Source organism: Anabrus simplex, chromosome 2, assembly GCF_040414725.1.
Source record: "Anabrus simplex isolate iqAnaSimp1 chromosome 2, ASM4041472v1, whole genome shotgun sequence".
Lineage (NCBI taxonomy): Eukaryota > Metazoa > Arthropoda > Insecta > Orthoptera > Tettigoniidae > Anabrus > Anabrus simplex.
Window position 1 is genome coordinate 216,703,118 of NC_090266.1, and position 13,600 is coordinate 216,716,717.

The following is a 13,600-nucleotide window of genomic DNA, read 5'->3' on the forward strand; positions in this document are numbered from 1 at the left end:
GATCCCGACTTGCCAGGAAGTGACTCTCACTCTATGGTCTCGAAGCCATATCCTGCGGCACATGTGAGATGAGACGTGCACGGTTAGGCACCGAGATTGCAACGGATTGCTGCAGGCTCCAGTTATGAGTAGCGCCTTCACAGCCAATCCGTCTGGGTCTTTACATGATGGATTCTAGTGTCATTTCCTCCACTGATGGGACCATCACCCCACCTAAGAGAGCTCGTCCACCCGAAGCCGTTGGTCCCTTTTGGGAGTCAGGTTATTTACCGCCGCCGCATTAGCAGTCACAGCTGGGTACCAGACCAGCCAACCCTCCTCCTTTCTCATTCTGGACTTGAGACTTTGGGTCAACCCACAATGCTACGAAAAGGAGGGGTCTAGCCAAAAATTTTAAGTGAAGAGGAAGTAGATACTGTGATTTCATGGATAGAGGATGAATGTTACACAACGCTCAAGTATGTAAGAAAATAAGACCGAACTTCAATGAGGAAGTTGCTGTATCTACAGTTTGAAATTACTTTGAAAGATCATTTACACTAAAGCAAGTAGAGATGGGCTATGGTAACAGTGCAACTCATGGCAGTTATTGTGCAAGGGTGAAAACTGATGGAAGGAAGAGGCAGAGAGATTTTGTGCGTGCGTGAAATAGCCAAGCACCTTGCTACAATCTTTTCTACTTCAGTGCATGTCTGAGTGATCACTCTGCTGGCCTGTGTCATCGTTCCCATCACAGTGGAAAATGGAACGTGCAGAGGGGCTATGTGATGCAAGACAGCACATTGCTGTGAGTGGTGACATGTGCCGGTTCGCTCAAAAATAAACTGATATTGTTGCAATGAATCACAGCGTTGATCTCTGATGTCACACAATTGCACAGTTAACATGGCCCATCTCTAAATCATGAACCAAGAACCATGAATTCAATTGAAAGTAACCACAAGAGAACTGAATATGTGTGTAATTTAAACAAATACTGCATATTCAAGAGGGTAAAAAAGTTGCTTGGATCGATCAGACTAATTTCGGTTTGTTTTGTTGGCAAAGTAGGAGTTGCGCCCTTGCTGTTTCGAGAGCTGACCAACAAATGCCGCCAGCAAAAGGATCAAATGTTCACCCCATTAGAGCGATTTCAGCTGTAGACATTGTGAGGTTGGGGACAAGGAGGGACTCATTCACAGCTGTGTCAACAAATAGTTGGGTTTAATGTTATTCTGTTTTACGTCCCATTAACTACATAGTTGGGTTTGGGCTGATGACCTAGATGTTAGACCCCTTTAAGTAACAGGCATAATCATCATCATTGTTGGGTTGCATCCCTTCATCATTGGGAAGAGATGGGCAACCAACTCAGCCACTTCAGATTGGAAACTGTGTTCGATGCACTGGAGAAACTGTGTTGCAGTTAGCACTATATTCACCCACGCTCAATCTCCCTGGGTGGATATGGGCCAAAGTAAAATCCTACGTCAAGACTCATCTCTTAGTAACTCAGATTGCAGCTTCTGGATTTCGTCCCTTAGAGGAATTACAACAAATGAATTTTATTTTTTTGTTCCACATTGACTTACAATTTATGACCAAATGAAAAATACTCTTGTGGTGTGGACATTGCAGTTATGCAACACAGCATACTACTGTTCATCACTCTGCAGCTTTTGCAATGGAAGATATACCTGTAGGATGTTAGAAGTTTTGAAGAGCTTGTGTTTATCCCTATGTGGCGACTATCGTTAATGAGTGGATATTTTGGCGATCATGTCTTTGAAAAACTTTGTTAGTAGGCAGCCATGATGATGTGGGAACAATGTCTCAGAAGTGAGATAGGAAGTAACCGGTGTGCATTAACTTTGAATTACGAAGAAGAGAGAACCAAATCCAAAGAAGATGTAAGACTTAAATAGTATCAGGATTTTGAATCCCTGAAACTTTGTGTTTTTTAATTTGGTATTATGTCTTTCTTTTCAGATCTGCTTTAACTAGGAATTGTACAGTGGTGAGCGATTGCCTGCGTGTCATGCAAGAAAATATAGTTTAACATTCAATGTGTTTTAACTTTCATTATGGTTTACTTGAATAATTATTCTAGGTAGTACTAAGGGTTTATTACTGATATTTTCTAAAATACAACTGATGCTTTCTGAATTACACTTGATTAATCTGAATCAGACACATTTGCTGTTGCTGTTGTAGTCCTCATTAAAAATAAATGTATTAGAAAAATGTTGTAAACGTAAGACTATTGAGCAGTGATATAGGGTTGATAAGAGAGTCATGAAGGATCAGTAAAAAATGTGAACAGCCTATGGGATGAGTTTAAAGCAATTGTTGAGGTTGGTAGGGAATGATAAAGACACACTGTATTGTAACAGAAATAAAGAGATTAAGTAGGAGGTGTAGGTTAGAAATAAATGCGTGGTTGTAGATGTAAGAAAAGATTGAAAGAACTTAACTAGGAAATTGAATTTAGCAAAGTCTGCTAAGGGTAGCATGATGGTAAGCATAATAGGCAGTCATATAAACTTAACTGAAAAGTGGAAGGGTATGTATTGGTACTTCAGAGGCAGAAACAGGCTCCAGGAAAGCCATTGCAGGAATTATTAATGGACAAGGGGAGTGTACAGGATTTACAGAAGGCAAACGTATTCAGTCAGCAGTATGTGAAGATAGTTGAACATACGGATAATGTCCATGTAGCGAGGTGACTAATACTAGGGAAGTACTGAGATTTACGTATGATAATAAAGATGTTTATAAGAGATACAGAAGTTCAAAGCTAGAAAAGCAACTGGAATTCTGAAATTCATAAGATTTCTGGGGATATACTAAAAGCAATAGGTTGTGATATAGTACCATATCTGAAGTACTTATTTGCTTATGGTTTGCATGAAGGAGCTATACCAAATGAGTTACAATAATAGTCCCAATGTTTAAAGGAAAGGTTGATAAGTAGGGACCAGATCTTTATGCACTAAATATGATTAAATATGCATGCAGTTATGCTCTAAAATGTAGAAAATATGCATTAAAAACTGAAAATTATGCACTTAAGAATAAGCCAGTTTAATTCACTCACTTTATACATGTATCATTCACTGCAGAAAGAAGCACCACAATAGATAACTGGAAGTTTTTCAATGTTTTCTGGAGACAAATTATGTCTATTGTCCGTCAAAATAAGTTTATAGGCTGAGAATGATCTTTCTGCATCAACTGAAGTAATGGGACAAACTGTATGCACTGGCACTGGAGGTTCCAAAGAACCCGATTCCACTCAAGTACTGACTAATTGTTTGAATCTTCTTTAGTCCTGGTGGGTTCTAGTTTATTATTCTCACATTTGCATTTCATTTTCGTACCAATTTCACCTAGAATGGAATTCATTCAAGTTGCTTTCTGAATGAGCTCAAGTGAGGCATGGAGGAGTGCACCAGTAGATTCTAAACTCTCAGTTGTTCTGGGAAATAAAGAATGCATATGAATGAAATTCACATCTTGATAGAATCACTTTCAGATACCACTTTTGCTTCCCGGGCACATGCGCTGTCATCTTCAGGTATTGTAACGACTTCTTTTACTTGATTGAAATTTTCGTGATAAAATGAAACAGCAGATAACTACTGTATGTTCCCCACCTAATTGGGATAGGTTCCAGTGGCAGAGCAACTTCAGGCAGGCAATCTCTGTAGAACTGGACACGGGCTGCTGATTTTAGAAACACCTGTTCTTCACTTGCAATTAAATTGTTAACAGCTGGAAATTGTGTATTTCTTCTGCAAGATGGTACAATCCGTGTGTTAAGCAGGTAATGTGTGTAAGGTTGGGATGAAGTATTTGTAGAGCTTTTCTGCCTGGAGCATATAAGCAGTTGCATCTGTCACCCTTACAAGCACCTTGAAACAATTACTTTAAATTTCAGTTGACCACAGTACTTTCAGAGATTTGTTTACAAATCTTGTTATTGTACTATTGTTCATTTTCTCCAGCACTTTGCATGCGAGAAGACAAGGTTTGTCAGATTCATGTGAATGTAGCTTACCCACTATGAAATTTGCTATGTACCGGCCACATTTATCGGTTGTTTCATCCACCGTTGTCCAGATACATTGTCCTCAAATGTCAGAACGGATTGAGTCCACGGTAGATTCATACGTAGGAAGTAGATAATTTTTCTGAGGGTTGACTCATCTGGGATATTTTGATTTGCACAATATTTCTTCAGGAATGCTTCTAGAACAGGATTATTTAATTTATTCCACAGAATATGAATGCATACTAAAGCCTGACAAAGATTAGCTGATAACTTCAGTGGAGGCTTCGGTTTTACATGTGTAAGAAGTCATTTTAGTGTGTTGTTCTTCTTTCCCTCGTTTGCCATATTATGTGCTGTCGTTTTGCATGTTGTTCAAGTTGAAATTTTGTTTTCAAATTTCACTTCCTTTGAGCATACTTGACTAGACGATGATGCCATCAGTTAAATAATCACTATTACCAGGCACCCACTGATTTAATACATACCTTCTGCTCCTCTTCTCTTTGTGCATTTTGAGTAAAGGATATGCAGACTAAGAATAAAGTAACACATTAACTGAAGAAACTACTTGCTGCAGCATGGTTGTATAAAATACTGTAATCTCATCTGTTTCTCAGAAAGTTGCTTTCAAGGGATGTCCAACACGCAGAAGAAACCAATTTTGTTCAAGATGTTTGAATTTATACTTAACTAGCTGAAGTACCCGTGCTTCGCTACGGGATTCTCAGAAAGACTGACTTGGTGGTTTTCCTAACTGAATTCAACAAAGATCATTACAAAAACGTCAGTAGGAAGGTAGCGATTGAAAGCAATGTTATCATATAAAATACTCGATCAAATGAAAAACCGCACACTCTCTCACTTTCAACGAACAGTACTACGGTGCCACTCTAACAGTCCAAAGTTCCAGAACTGGAATGACCAGGTCACAGACTGCTGTGAACACTCTTCTGTCATTATTCCGTTAAATATGCACACTACTCATTCCAATCAGTGCCTCAGAGTAGGGACTGAATAGCTCGAATGCTATGATGAACCAGTGTGTTACGTACCAGTAATATCAGAAAATGTGTGAACCAGAGGAATGGCATGCTAAGGAAGAAAGTTATCTAACTCCCCAGCTACTTCCCACCAATATACAGGCAGGCTGTTGACACTCGGTACGACCAGGCGAGTTGTCCGTGTGGTTAGGGGCAAGCAGCTGTGAGCTTGCATCCGGGAGATAGTGGATTCGAACTCCACTGCCGGCATCCCTGAAGGTGGTATTCCGTGGTTTCCCATTTTCACACCAGTCACACCAGGCTGTACCTTAATTAAAGCCAAGGCCGCTTCCTTCACAGCCCTATTCCTTTCCTATCCCATCGTCGCCATAAGACTTACCTGTGTCAATGCGACGTAAAGCAAATTAAAAACCCTCGGTACGTTGCAGTAATCTTATCTATCGGGGATGAGTGGAAACAAAAGACAAAAAGCACATCACAACAAACAATGGTCAATGTAATGTCATTGTTGAGAAAGTTTGAGCTTTCTGTATTGCAGGCCTTCACATAAGTTTTCTTTCGACTCTGTGATATTAGGGTGTCTTACAAAATTATTTATGTTGTAGACTGTAGTTCCTTATTCTCAGATTGTACATACCGATTTTCACTAAATTCTGTTTACCCATTTTGTTGTGACCCAGCGCTGATATGGACTTAGTAACAAAAATCCAAATTCATGAATATCTCTGTGATTATACGAGGTAAGGTAACAATGTATAAGACATAAGTGATCGGAAATTTAATAACTTCTTACATAACTATTACTAACTTACGACATAACTAAAGTTATGTTATTTATGTAGTATTTATTGATACGACCACAAATAACATAAATAACTTATTTGAGAATTACATTTCAGGCCTTCCCCTAAACTACCATTTTTCTCAGCGTGAATACAATTATGTATATCCTATATTGTAGTGACTTATTTTCCGTCTTTGTCTACCGATTTCCATTAAGATACAACCACTAATAACATAATTATTTGAAAATAAAATTTTCGGCATTCCCCTAAACTGCCATTTCAGTCAGCGTGAATACAATTATTTATGGCCTAGATTATATCGACTTATTACCCTGACTTTGCATACCGATTTTCATTAAGACACCACTAATAAGATAAATATTTGAGAATTAAATTTAAGGCCTTCCCCTAAACTACCATTTCACTCAGCGTGAATAAAATAATTTATAGCCTAGATTGTAGTGGTTCATCACCCGACTTTACATACCGATTTTCATTAAATTCTCTTCAGCCGTTTTCTCGTGATGCGTGTACATACAGACAGACAGACAGAAATTATGGAAAAGTAAAAAAATGCATTTCCTTGTTACTGTGGACATGACTGATACAGAAATACCATTCTTTTCAAATTCTGAGCAATGTACAGACAAAACTCTTATTTTATATATATAGATTTCAAATGTATATGCTGAAATATGCTGTTATGTTTTGAATATACAATAAATCCAATAAACTCACAAAATATGCATTTATATATGCGCATATACATTTTTTTAAAGTCTGATCCCTACTGATAAGCATAAAGCGAATCGTTACAGGCCGGTCAGCTTGACATGTATTGCATGTAAACTCTGGGAAAGCATTCTCTCTTAGTATAAGACCTGTGATGAGTAACAGAAAGCACAAGTATTCAGTCCTCTTGGTAGAGGAGGTTGCTAATACCAACAAAGTACCGAAATTTACTATGATGATGAAGATATGTGCAAAAAGGTACAAAAGTTGAAAACTAGAAAAGCAGTTGGGATATACTTAAGACACTGGGTTGAAATAGTGTCATATTTGAAGTATTTGTTCGATTACTGTTTGCATGAAGGAGTTAAACCAAATGAATTGAGTGTTGCTATAGTAGCCCCATTGTACAAGGGAAAGGGTGACAAACATAAAACAGATAATTAAAAGCCAGTCAGCTTGACGTGTTGCATGTAAACTCTGGGAAAGAATTTTTCGTGATTATGTTAGACACATTTGCAAAATTACTAACTGGTTTGATTGAAGTCAGTTTGAGGTTAGGAAATATTATTTCATTGAGGCCCACTTAGTAGGACTCCACCAAGGTATAGGAGGTATTTTAGATTCAAGAGGTCAAATGAACTGTATCACCATTAACCTATCCAAGACTTTTTTTTATAGGGTAGACCATGGGAGACTACTGAGGGAAATGAGGACTATAGGATTAGACAAATGTGTGTCTGAATGGGTGGCTAAATTTTTAGAAAATAGAACTCGTAGACTTGAGTAACCATCATAAAGATTTCAGTCATAAATATACCACAGTTGATAAAGACGTAAAAATCCTTTGTAATGAACAAAGGGGTCCTTCGCCCAATATTCTAGAGAGAGCATGTACATTAACATTGATCAGTACAAGAATCCCTCATAATTTAAATGAAATAAATGAAAAAAGAAATATACTAATGGAAACATTCACGCCAGTCATTTGGGAACAGTACTACAACAAGGATAAGTCCCGCCCACAACGTCCAAGAACCACACCCTCCCCTACACTCACACAAATTACTCTACTCTTTCTGCAAGACCTCCCTCCCCCTGTAACAGCAGTAACCATGTTACACTGATAGGAACACGGCATTTGAGAAACAAACTCCAAAAACAACAGATCCAGCGTAGTTAAGTGGGCAAATAATATTAGTTAATACAATCCATATGATTCAAAACCTTAGCTTTCGTTTCCGACATGCAAAATTACCTGTATTTTCAATTGCCATTAGAGGTGATACCTAGTGGACGGTTACAGTCACTAGAAGGAAAATGTTACAATTTTAAGTTGCCCAATACGTACTTCAATATATATGTGGAACCAAGATGTACCAGCAGCATACCATTTCAACTATAGAAGAGTGGCAGGATTTTAATAGTTTTTAATAGTCCTTATAAATTACAAGAAAAAGCTATTTTACAACAGACAAAAGGCTATGCCTTACAACGTTACGTTTTATTAATACTAGTATTAGTTTTTACTGGACTGTAAACATCCCAAATGATAAGAACTCAACAGTGTATACATACAGGGTGGTCGGAAGCAACGTGAAAAGAGTACATGAGCGTTACAGCGTTGGCCGTACTGATAAGTAATATGAAAAACATTACGTCCATATCTCAGGCCATTGTCATTTTTTCAGCTGTTGAAGTTAGCCAATCAGATCGCTTCGCAAGTGAATTAAAATAAGCTGTATGAGGCGGTGTTGTTAAATCTTCATGTGGCTTGGTCGAAGTTGAGAGTCATAATACCATAGGTTCCCTATGGGAATAAACATCTATATCACTTGAGAGTCATGCCGAGAAATGAGCATAAAACACTAACAGACTATGGGTTTCAGCCAATGCCACTGTAGATAGAATGCTTGCTATGGGCCGAGCATATCAGCAGGGAGGTTCCTGTTCAAGTTCCTGCCATGGAGAAGTTTATTTCTTCTATTGGTGCTCTCATGCCGGTCATAAGTCACGTGCAGATTTAGCAATACCGTCTTGCAAAGCCCATCTGAAGTCGCCCACGGAGCGATCTGATTGGCTAACTTCAGCAGGTGATAAAATGACAACGGCGCGAGATATCAGGTTTTTTTTTTCCAATTATTTATCAGTATGAGCAACCCTCTAACGGTAGTATACCTGGTTCACAATGTTTCCGACCAACCTGTATTGTTTAATCTGATCATGTTATAATTAACATAGGCTAAACTATACAGTGGTTGGTACTCTCACAGTCATTGGCACCTTCGTTACATTATTCTGCATATTAAAAATTTTGGTGAACAACAGAGACATCGTTGAGTCGTTTATGGAATCCCTGCTCTGTGCTTGTTCTTGTGGTTCCGGAGTTGCCCAGTTGGAGCTCTCCGTTTACTGCCATGGCTGCTTGATACTTCATGTTACAACAACCTTCTGCTGAACAAGGCTGTTTATTAAGGTAAGGCTTTCGCTACTTACGTCACAACTTCTGTTCTCTCTTGCATTAATCTTACATCAATTTTGTGAAACTTACTTTGGCAGTTTCTGTAAAGACTTTGCTGTGTAATCTGTAAGAATTAAAGCTTGAAAACTACAATTGTCATGTAATGGTGGGGTGCCAACAACCGAGTGTCAACATGTAAATGTGTTTCACTATGTTTTACTTTCATTTAATCAGTGTACAACTTTTCTATTAACGAATCATCCACGAACGTTGTTTGAAAGGCCTAGTATCAAATTTAACAGTTGTTGGCACAGGGTGCCAAATGCCCTTATTCAGTGCCAATCATTGTCATATGTATAGTTATGGGCAGTACCAATGCATGATAGTGTATTCTTTTGTTTTAGGAACATCACAGTGAATTGTGTCAATTCAGGGAGGATTGAGAAGAGGAAAGAACAAGGAATTGTGCATATAACCCTGCTCATTTAGGTCATGCTCTACAGGACATTCGATGGGGTTTATCGAAGAAGGCAGCATCAAAGAAATATAACATTCCTAGGCCTACATTACAGTTTCGTTTGAGCAACAAATGTTCTAAACCTTCAATGGGACCATCTCCCATACTTACTGACAATGAGGAACAATTGCTAGTGAAATGGATAATTGAATGCCCCCGGAAAAGATTTCCTCGGAGAAAGTTAGTGATGTCCAATTGTCAGTTAAGGAATTCTTAACCCTGAATAAGAGAGAAACTCCTTTCAAAGATAACATGCCTGGAGATAGATGGTTTAGGGCATTTCTTCATCGTCATCCTGAACTGTCAACTGGTACAAGTGTAAGTGCTGATATTCAGAAATAGTGAAAATTTAATACGTGAATTTTACCTCCCTCTGGCTTACTCTTGATAAACTGCATGATTGAAAACCTAAGTAAACTATATGAATTTTTAGCCCCTTCTAGGTTGATTTAATTTTCTAAAGTTTCACAGTTCTGAAATTTCTTAGGTTTCATCAAGTTGAAGAGATCTTGAAAGAAGAAGATTGTTTGGACATCTTGAAAGAAATGGCGATGCATCCGGTTTTCAACTGTGCCCAAAACTGGAAAGGTTCTTGCAGGTAAAGCTGACAGAAATGTTTATTAATTTGACAAAGGCCCTGCAAAGACATCCATCACAACAATGTTTGCATTTTCTGCATCTGGAATAATGTGTCCATCCATGGTGATATATCCATACCAGAGAATACCACATGAAGTTTCAAAGAGGATTCCTGATGATTGGGGAGTGGGGCATAGTCCTTCAAACTGGATGACAGCAGAGGTATTTTACAAGTATATTGGTAATGTATTTGCCCCGTTTCTTCAGAAGTAGAATATAACGTTCCCCGTAATCCTATTTGTAGATGGATATCGTCCTCGCTTAACATGCCAATTGAGTGAACATTGATTTGAACTACATATAATACTGATATCTCTCTATCCAAATGAGACGAGAATGTTGCAGCCACTCGGTGTTGCAACATTCAGGCCACTTAAAATCGGTTGGAAATTTGCAGTTCTGGAATGGCACAATGAAAACCCTGACAAAATATTAACCAAAGAATGGTTCGCTCCAGTCTTACAGGCAGCTGTGAAAAACTATGGTCTAGAACACACCACTGTAAGTGGCTTTCGAAGCATGTGGCTTGTATCCATGGAATCCATATAAGATTGATTTCACAAAATGTCTGGAGAAGAGAACCACTGAACCAAGGCCTTTAGAACCACCTACCAAGGTCCTCACATCTGAACATTTTTGAGAAATTGTTGGAATTGAGCTCATAAGAGACCTTAATGGTAGAGATGACTCTGAATTGGACCTTAAGAGACTTATTGAAGCTATGGAAATTCCCACGATTTTGTCTGAAGTGGTCATCCCACAGAGCGATACCTTTGATGAGGCTGGTCCTAGCCGTGTACGAACAGAAGAAAAGCTTCATGTGGAGCTAGAAGACACCAACACACGTACCCAGGATGTTAATCCTTGTGTTGATGAGGAACCGGAAATCAGGCTCAATGACGTGGATAATTCTCCACTGCAAGAAATTCTATAATGGCCAAGCACACCAAAAAGAAAATTTAAGAGAAACGCAGAGAGAATGCCTTTCATTGTGACATGCAAATCATGGAAAATCTTATTTCAGGAGAAAGAAAATAAGAAAAAGACAGAAGAACTTGCTAAACAAGAAAGAAAGAAGAAAAGAGAGGAAATGAAGCAAAATGATCCTAAACTAAAAAGGAAGATACATAAAAAATTGGAAGTGAAGGAAGAAGTTTATGTAGATGACGTTAGTAATGCATGCAATGATAAACGAGGGATGTGCTTTAAATGCACAAAAATCGTGGGGCCGACTGATTTGCTGTGTTTATTGTGCAGTAAACTGTTTCACAAGAGGTGTGTGCCAGACATTCATAAGATACACATTCCTGAAGAGGACGATTCCTATGTCTGCCACCTGTGCTTAAAGTATGCAGATAGTTCATCTGGTATGGACTCCGATGCAGGTTCTATGGACTAGAACACCCAGCTTTGTGAACATTGGTGGATTAATGTAAACATTCACGTACCGGTACTCATATGTATTTGTCATTCTGTGTATTGAATTCCATGTTAATATTTATGGTAATGTGTTCTGGTGGGTGCCAATAGCTGTCCATTTTAGTGCCAGTCAGTCACTGTATATGTACGTGCCAATGACTGTAATTTTTTATTTTGTAACTTTGAACCATTTTTAAAAAATAAATAATCATTGTAATTCTACAAGTGTCCTTATTCAGAATCCATGGTCCTAATTACTTCTAATGTCAGAATGTGAGTACCAGTGACAAGAGAGCATAACATTGTGCCTTAACAGTGCCAGTGAGTACAGAGTTTACCCTACGTAGGTCACTGAAGATGACTCTTCGCACCGCAATGAATTGCAAATTTTATACCAGACACAATGTATCTGTTTTAACCACATCTTCATGTGCCATCCTGACAATGTCCAACAACATTTCAGCATGATTTAACAAGCACCACGAGAGCATCTCATTTTATTACTTTGATTGATGATGAAACAACATCTAACAGTTCTCCGTCAGCTAGTGGTGATTTACAGCGGTGTCCAATGACTTGCATATGGCTAACACCACTCAAATACATTTGATGGTGAACTACGGGATCAACATTTACCAGTTCTTGTTTATAATTGAATTAGTAATGATTAGCGGTATTAGAACTAACAGATCTGTGTAACTTATATTAATACATGAAAGAGTCTCGATGATGAGGATACTCATGATGTTAGAACCTAGTTATTTTCAAATTTACTTATAATTTCATCCCAGTTTTTAATGTCAATTTGTATATATTTGTTTCGTTTGTTTTATGTCAGTTGTGTGCATGTACATTTGTTTAGTTATTAGATGTTTTACATTAAGGCTGAAGATGGCCAGCCCCAGCCGAAACTAGTCCCTAATTAATGTAATTTAGAATATTGCATATTATAGTATTGAAAGGTGGACTATTACTATATTAATTTAATAATTATATTGTAATTACAATTCAATACGGATCAGAACCATGAAGTTTATAACCTATGACTGTTAAGAGTCAAAACATATCTGAATAAACTTAATACTTCATCATAAGAGATAAAGTAATGTATTGAACAGGAGGATCAATAAATACACTCAACAGTTCTTCTATCAGATATTTAATTTATATTATACTGATTACAGAAAAAAATTTGTATGAAGGTAATGTGTAATGAGCGTTCAAGAGTGTAAAAGGACTTCAGGTTTTTATTTGTTTCAAATGGAAAATTTTCCTTTGCTAAAATTTGAATGTGGATTGTTAATATCTAGTATATGTTCCTGTTCATAATTTATATTTAAACAGATACATTAATTAAAACTCCCTTGTTTGTTCCAGAAATTTCCAGTCTGCTACACAATGATCTCTTCGTTTATTGGTCCTGAGAAGAGTAAACAATATTGAATATGTAAATAGAGGGTGGAAGTAATTTGCTCCGACAATATATGTGATCTCCATATTTGTAATTAATCTCAGGTTTAAAGGCATAATTAATAAAATATCCCTTTTGTTCCTTTTTATATTAGTGATTCTGAAACTCTTCCTAATTTCTCATACTTAATATACAGGGCATGAAGGTGGGGAAAGTTCCCAACTTAATATTATGACTGAAAATTTTTAATTGTTAGAGCAGTGAGATTTTTTAACATGAGGTCATAGTTATAATTTTTATTTTTTGGTAACCATTAAATATGCCATGGTAGTAATGGGAACAAGGGTCAAAGAATTGAAGAGTGAAAGTGCCACAATGAAGAATTGTCTTTTTTTTTGTTTTTTGCACGGAATAGGCTGAAAGGACCATACGGAATAACATGGTAAAGTTCATATTGTGTGTCTCCAGACTTCTAGCCCTCACCATGGTATGGCAAAGTTCCCTTTCTAGATCCTAATGGGTGGGTAGGAGATAGGGATCTGCGCTCAGATCTACCTCTTAACCGGGGAGTTTGCACCGAGAAATGAACATTCGTAGCGGGGAAT

At 37.7% G+C, this 13,600-nt stretch overlaps 1 protein-coding gene across 1 annotated transcript in view; it reads left to right on the plus strand.

The window, feature by feature from the left end:
• Positions 1–13,141, plus strand: part of LOC136864014 (BOS complex subunit ncln) — a 260,068-nt gene extending 246,927 nt beyond the window's left edge. Inside the window, exon 13 of the mRNA XM_067140513.2 lies at positions 12,962–13,141. Within this exon, the coding sequence (XP_066996614.2) occupies positions 12,962–13,027 (66 nt within the window). The 3' untranslated portion in view covers positions 13,028–13,141. The remainder of the gene's footprint in view (positions 1–12,961) is intronic.
• The last annotated feature ends 459 nt before the right edge of the window (positions 13,142–13,600 follow it).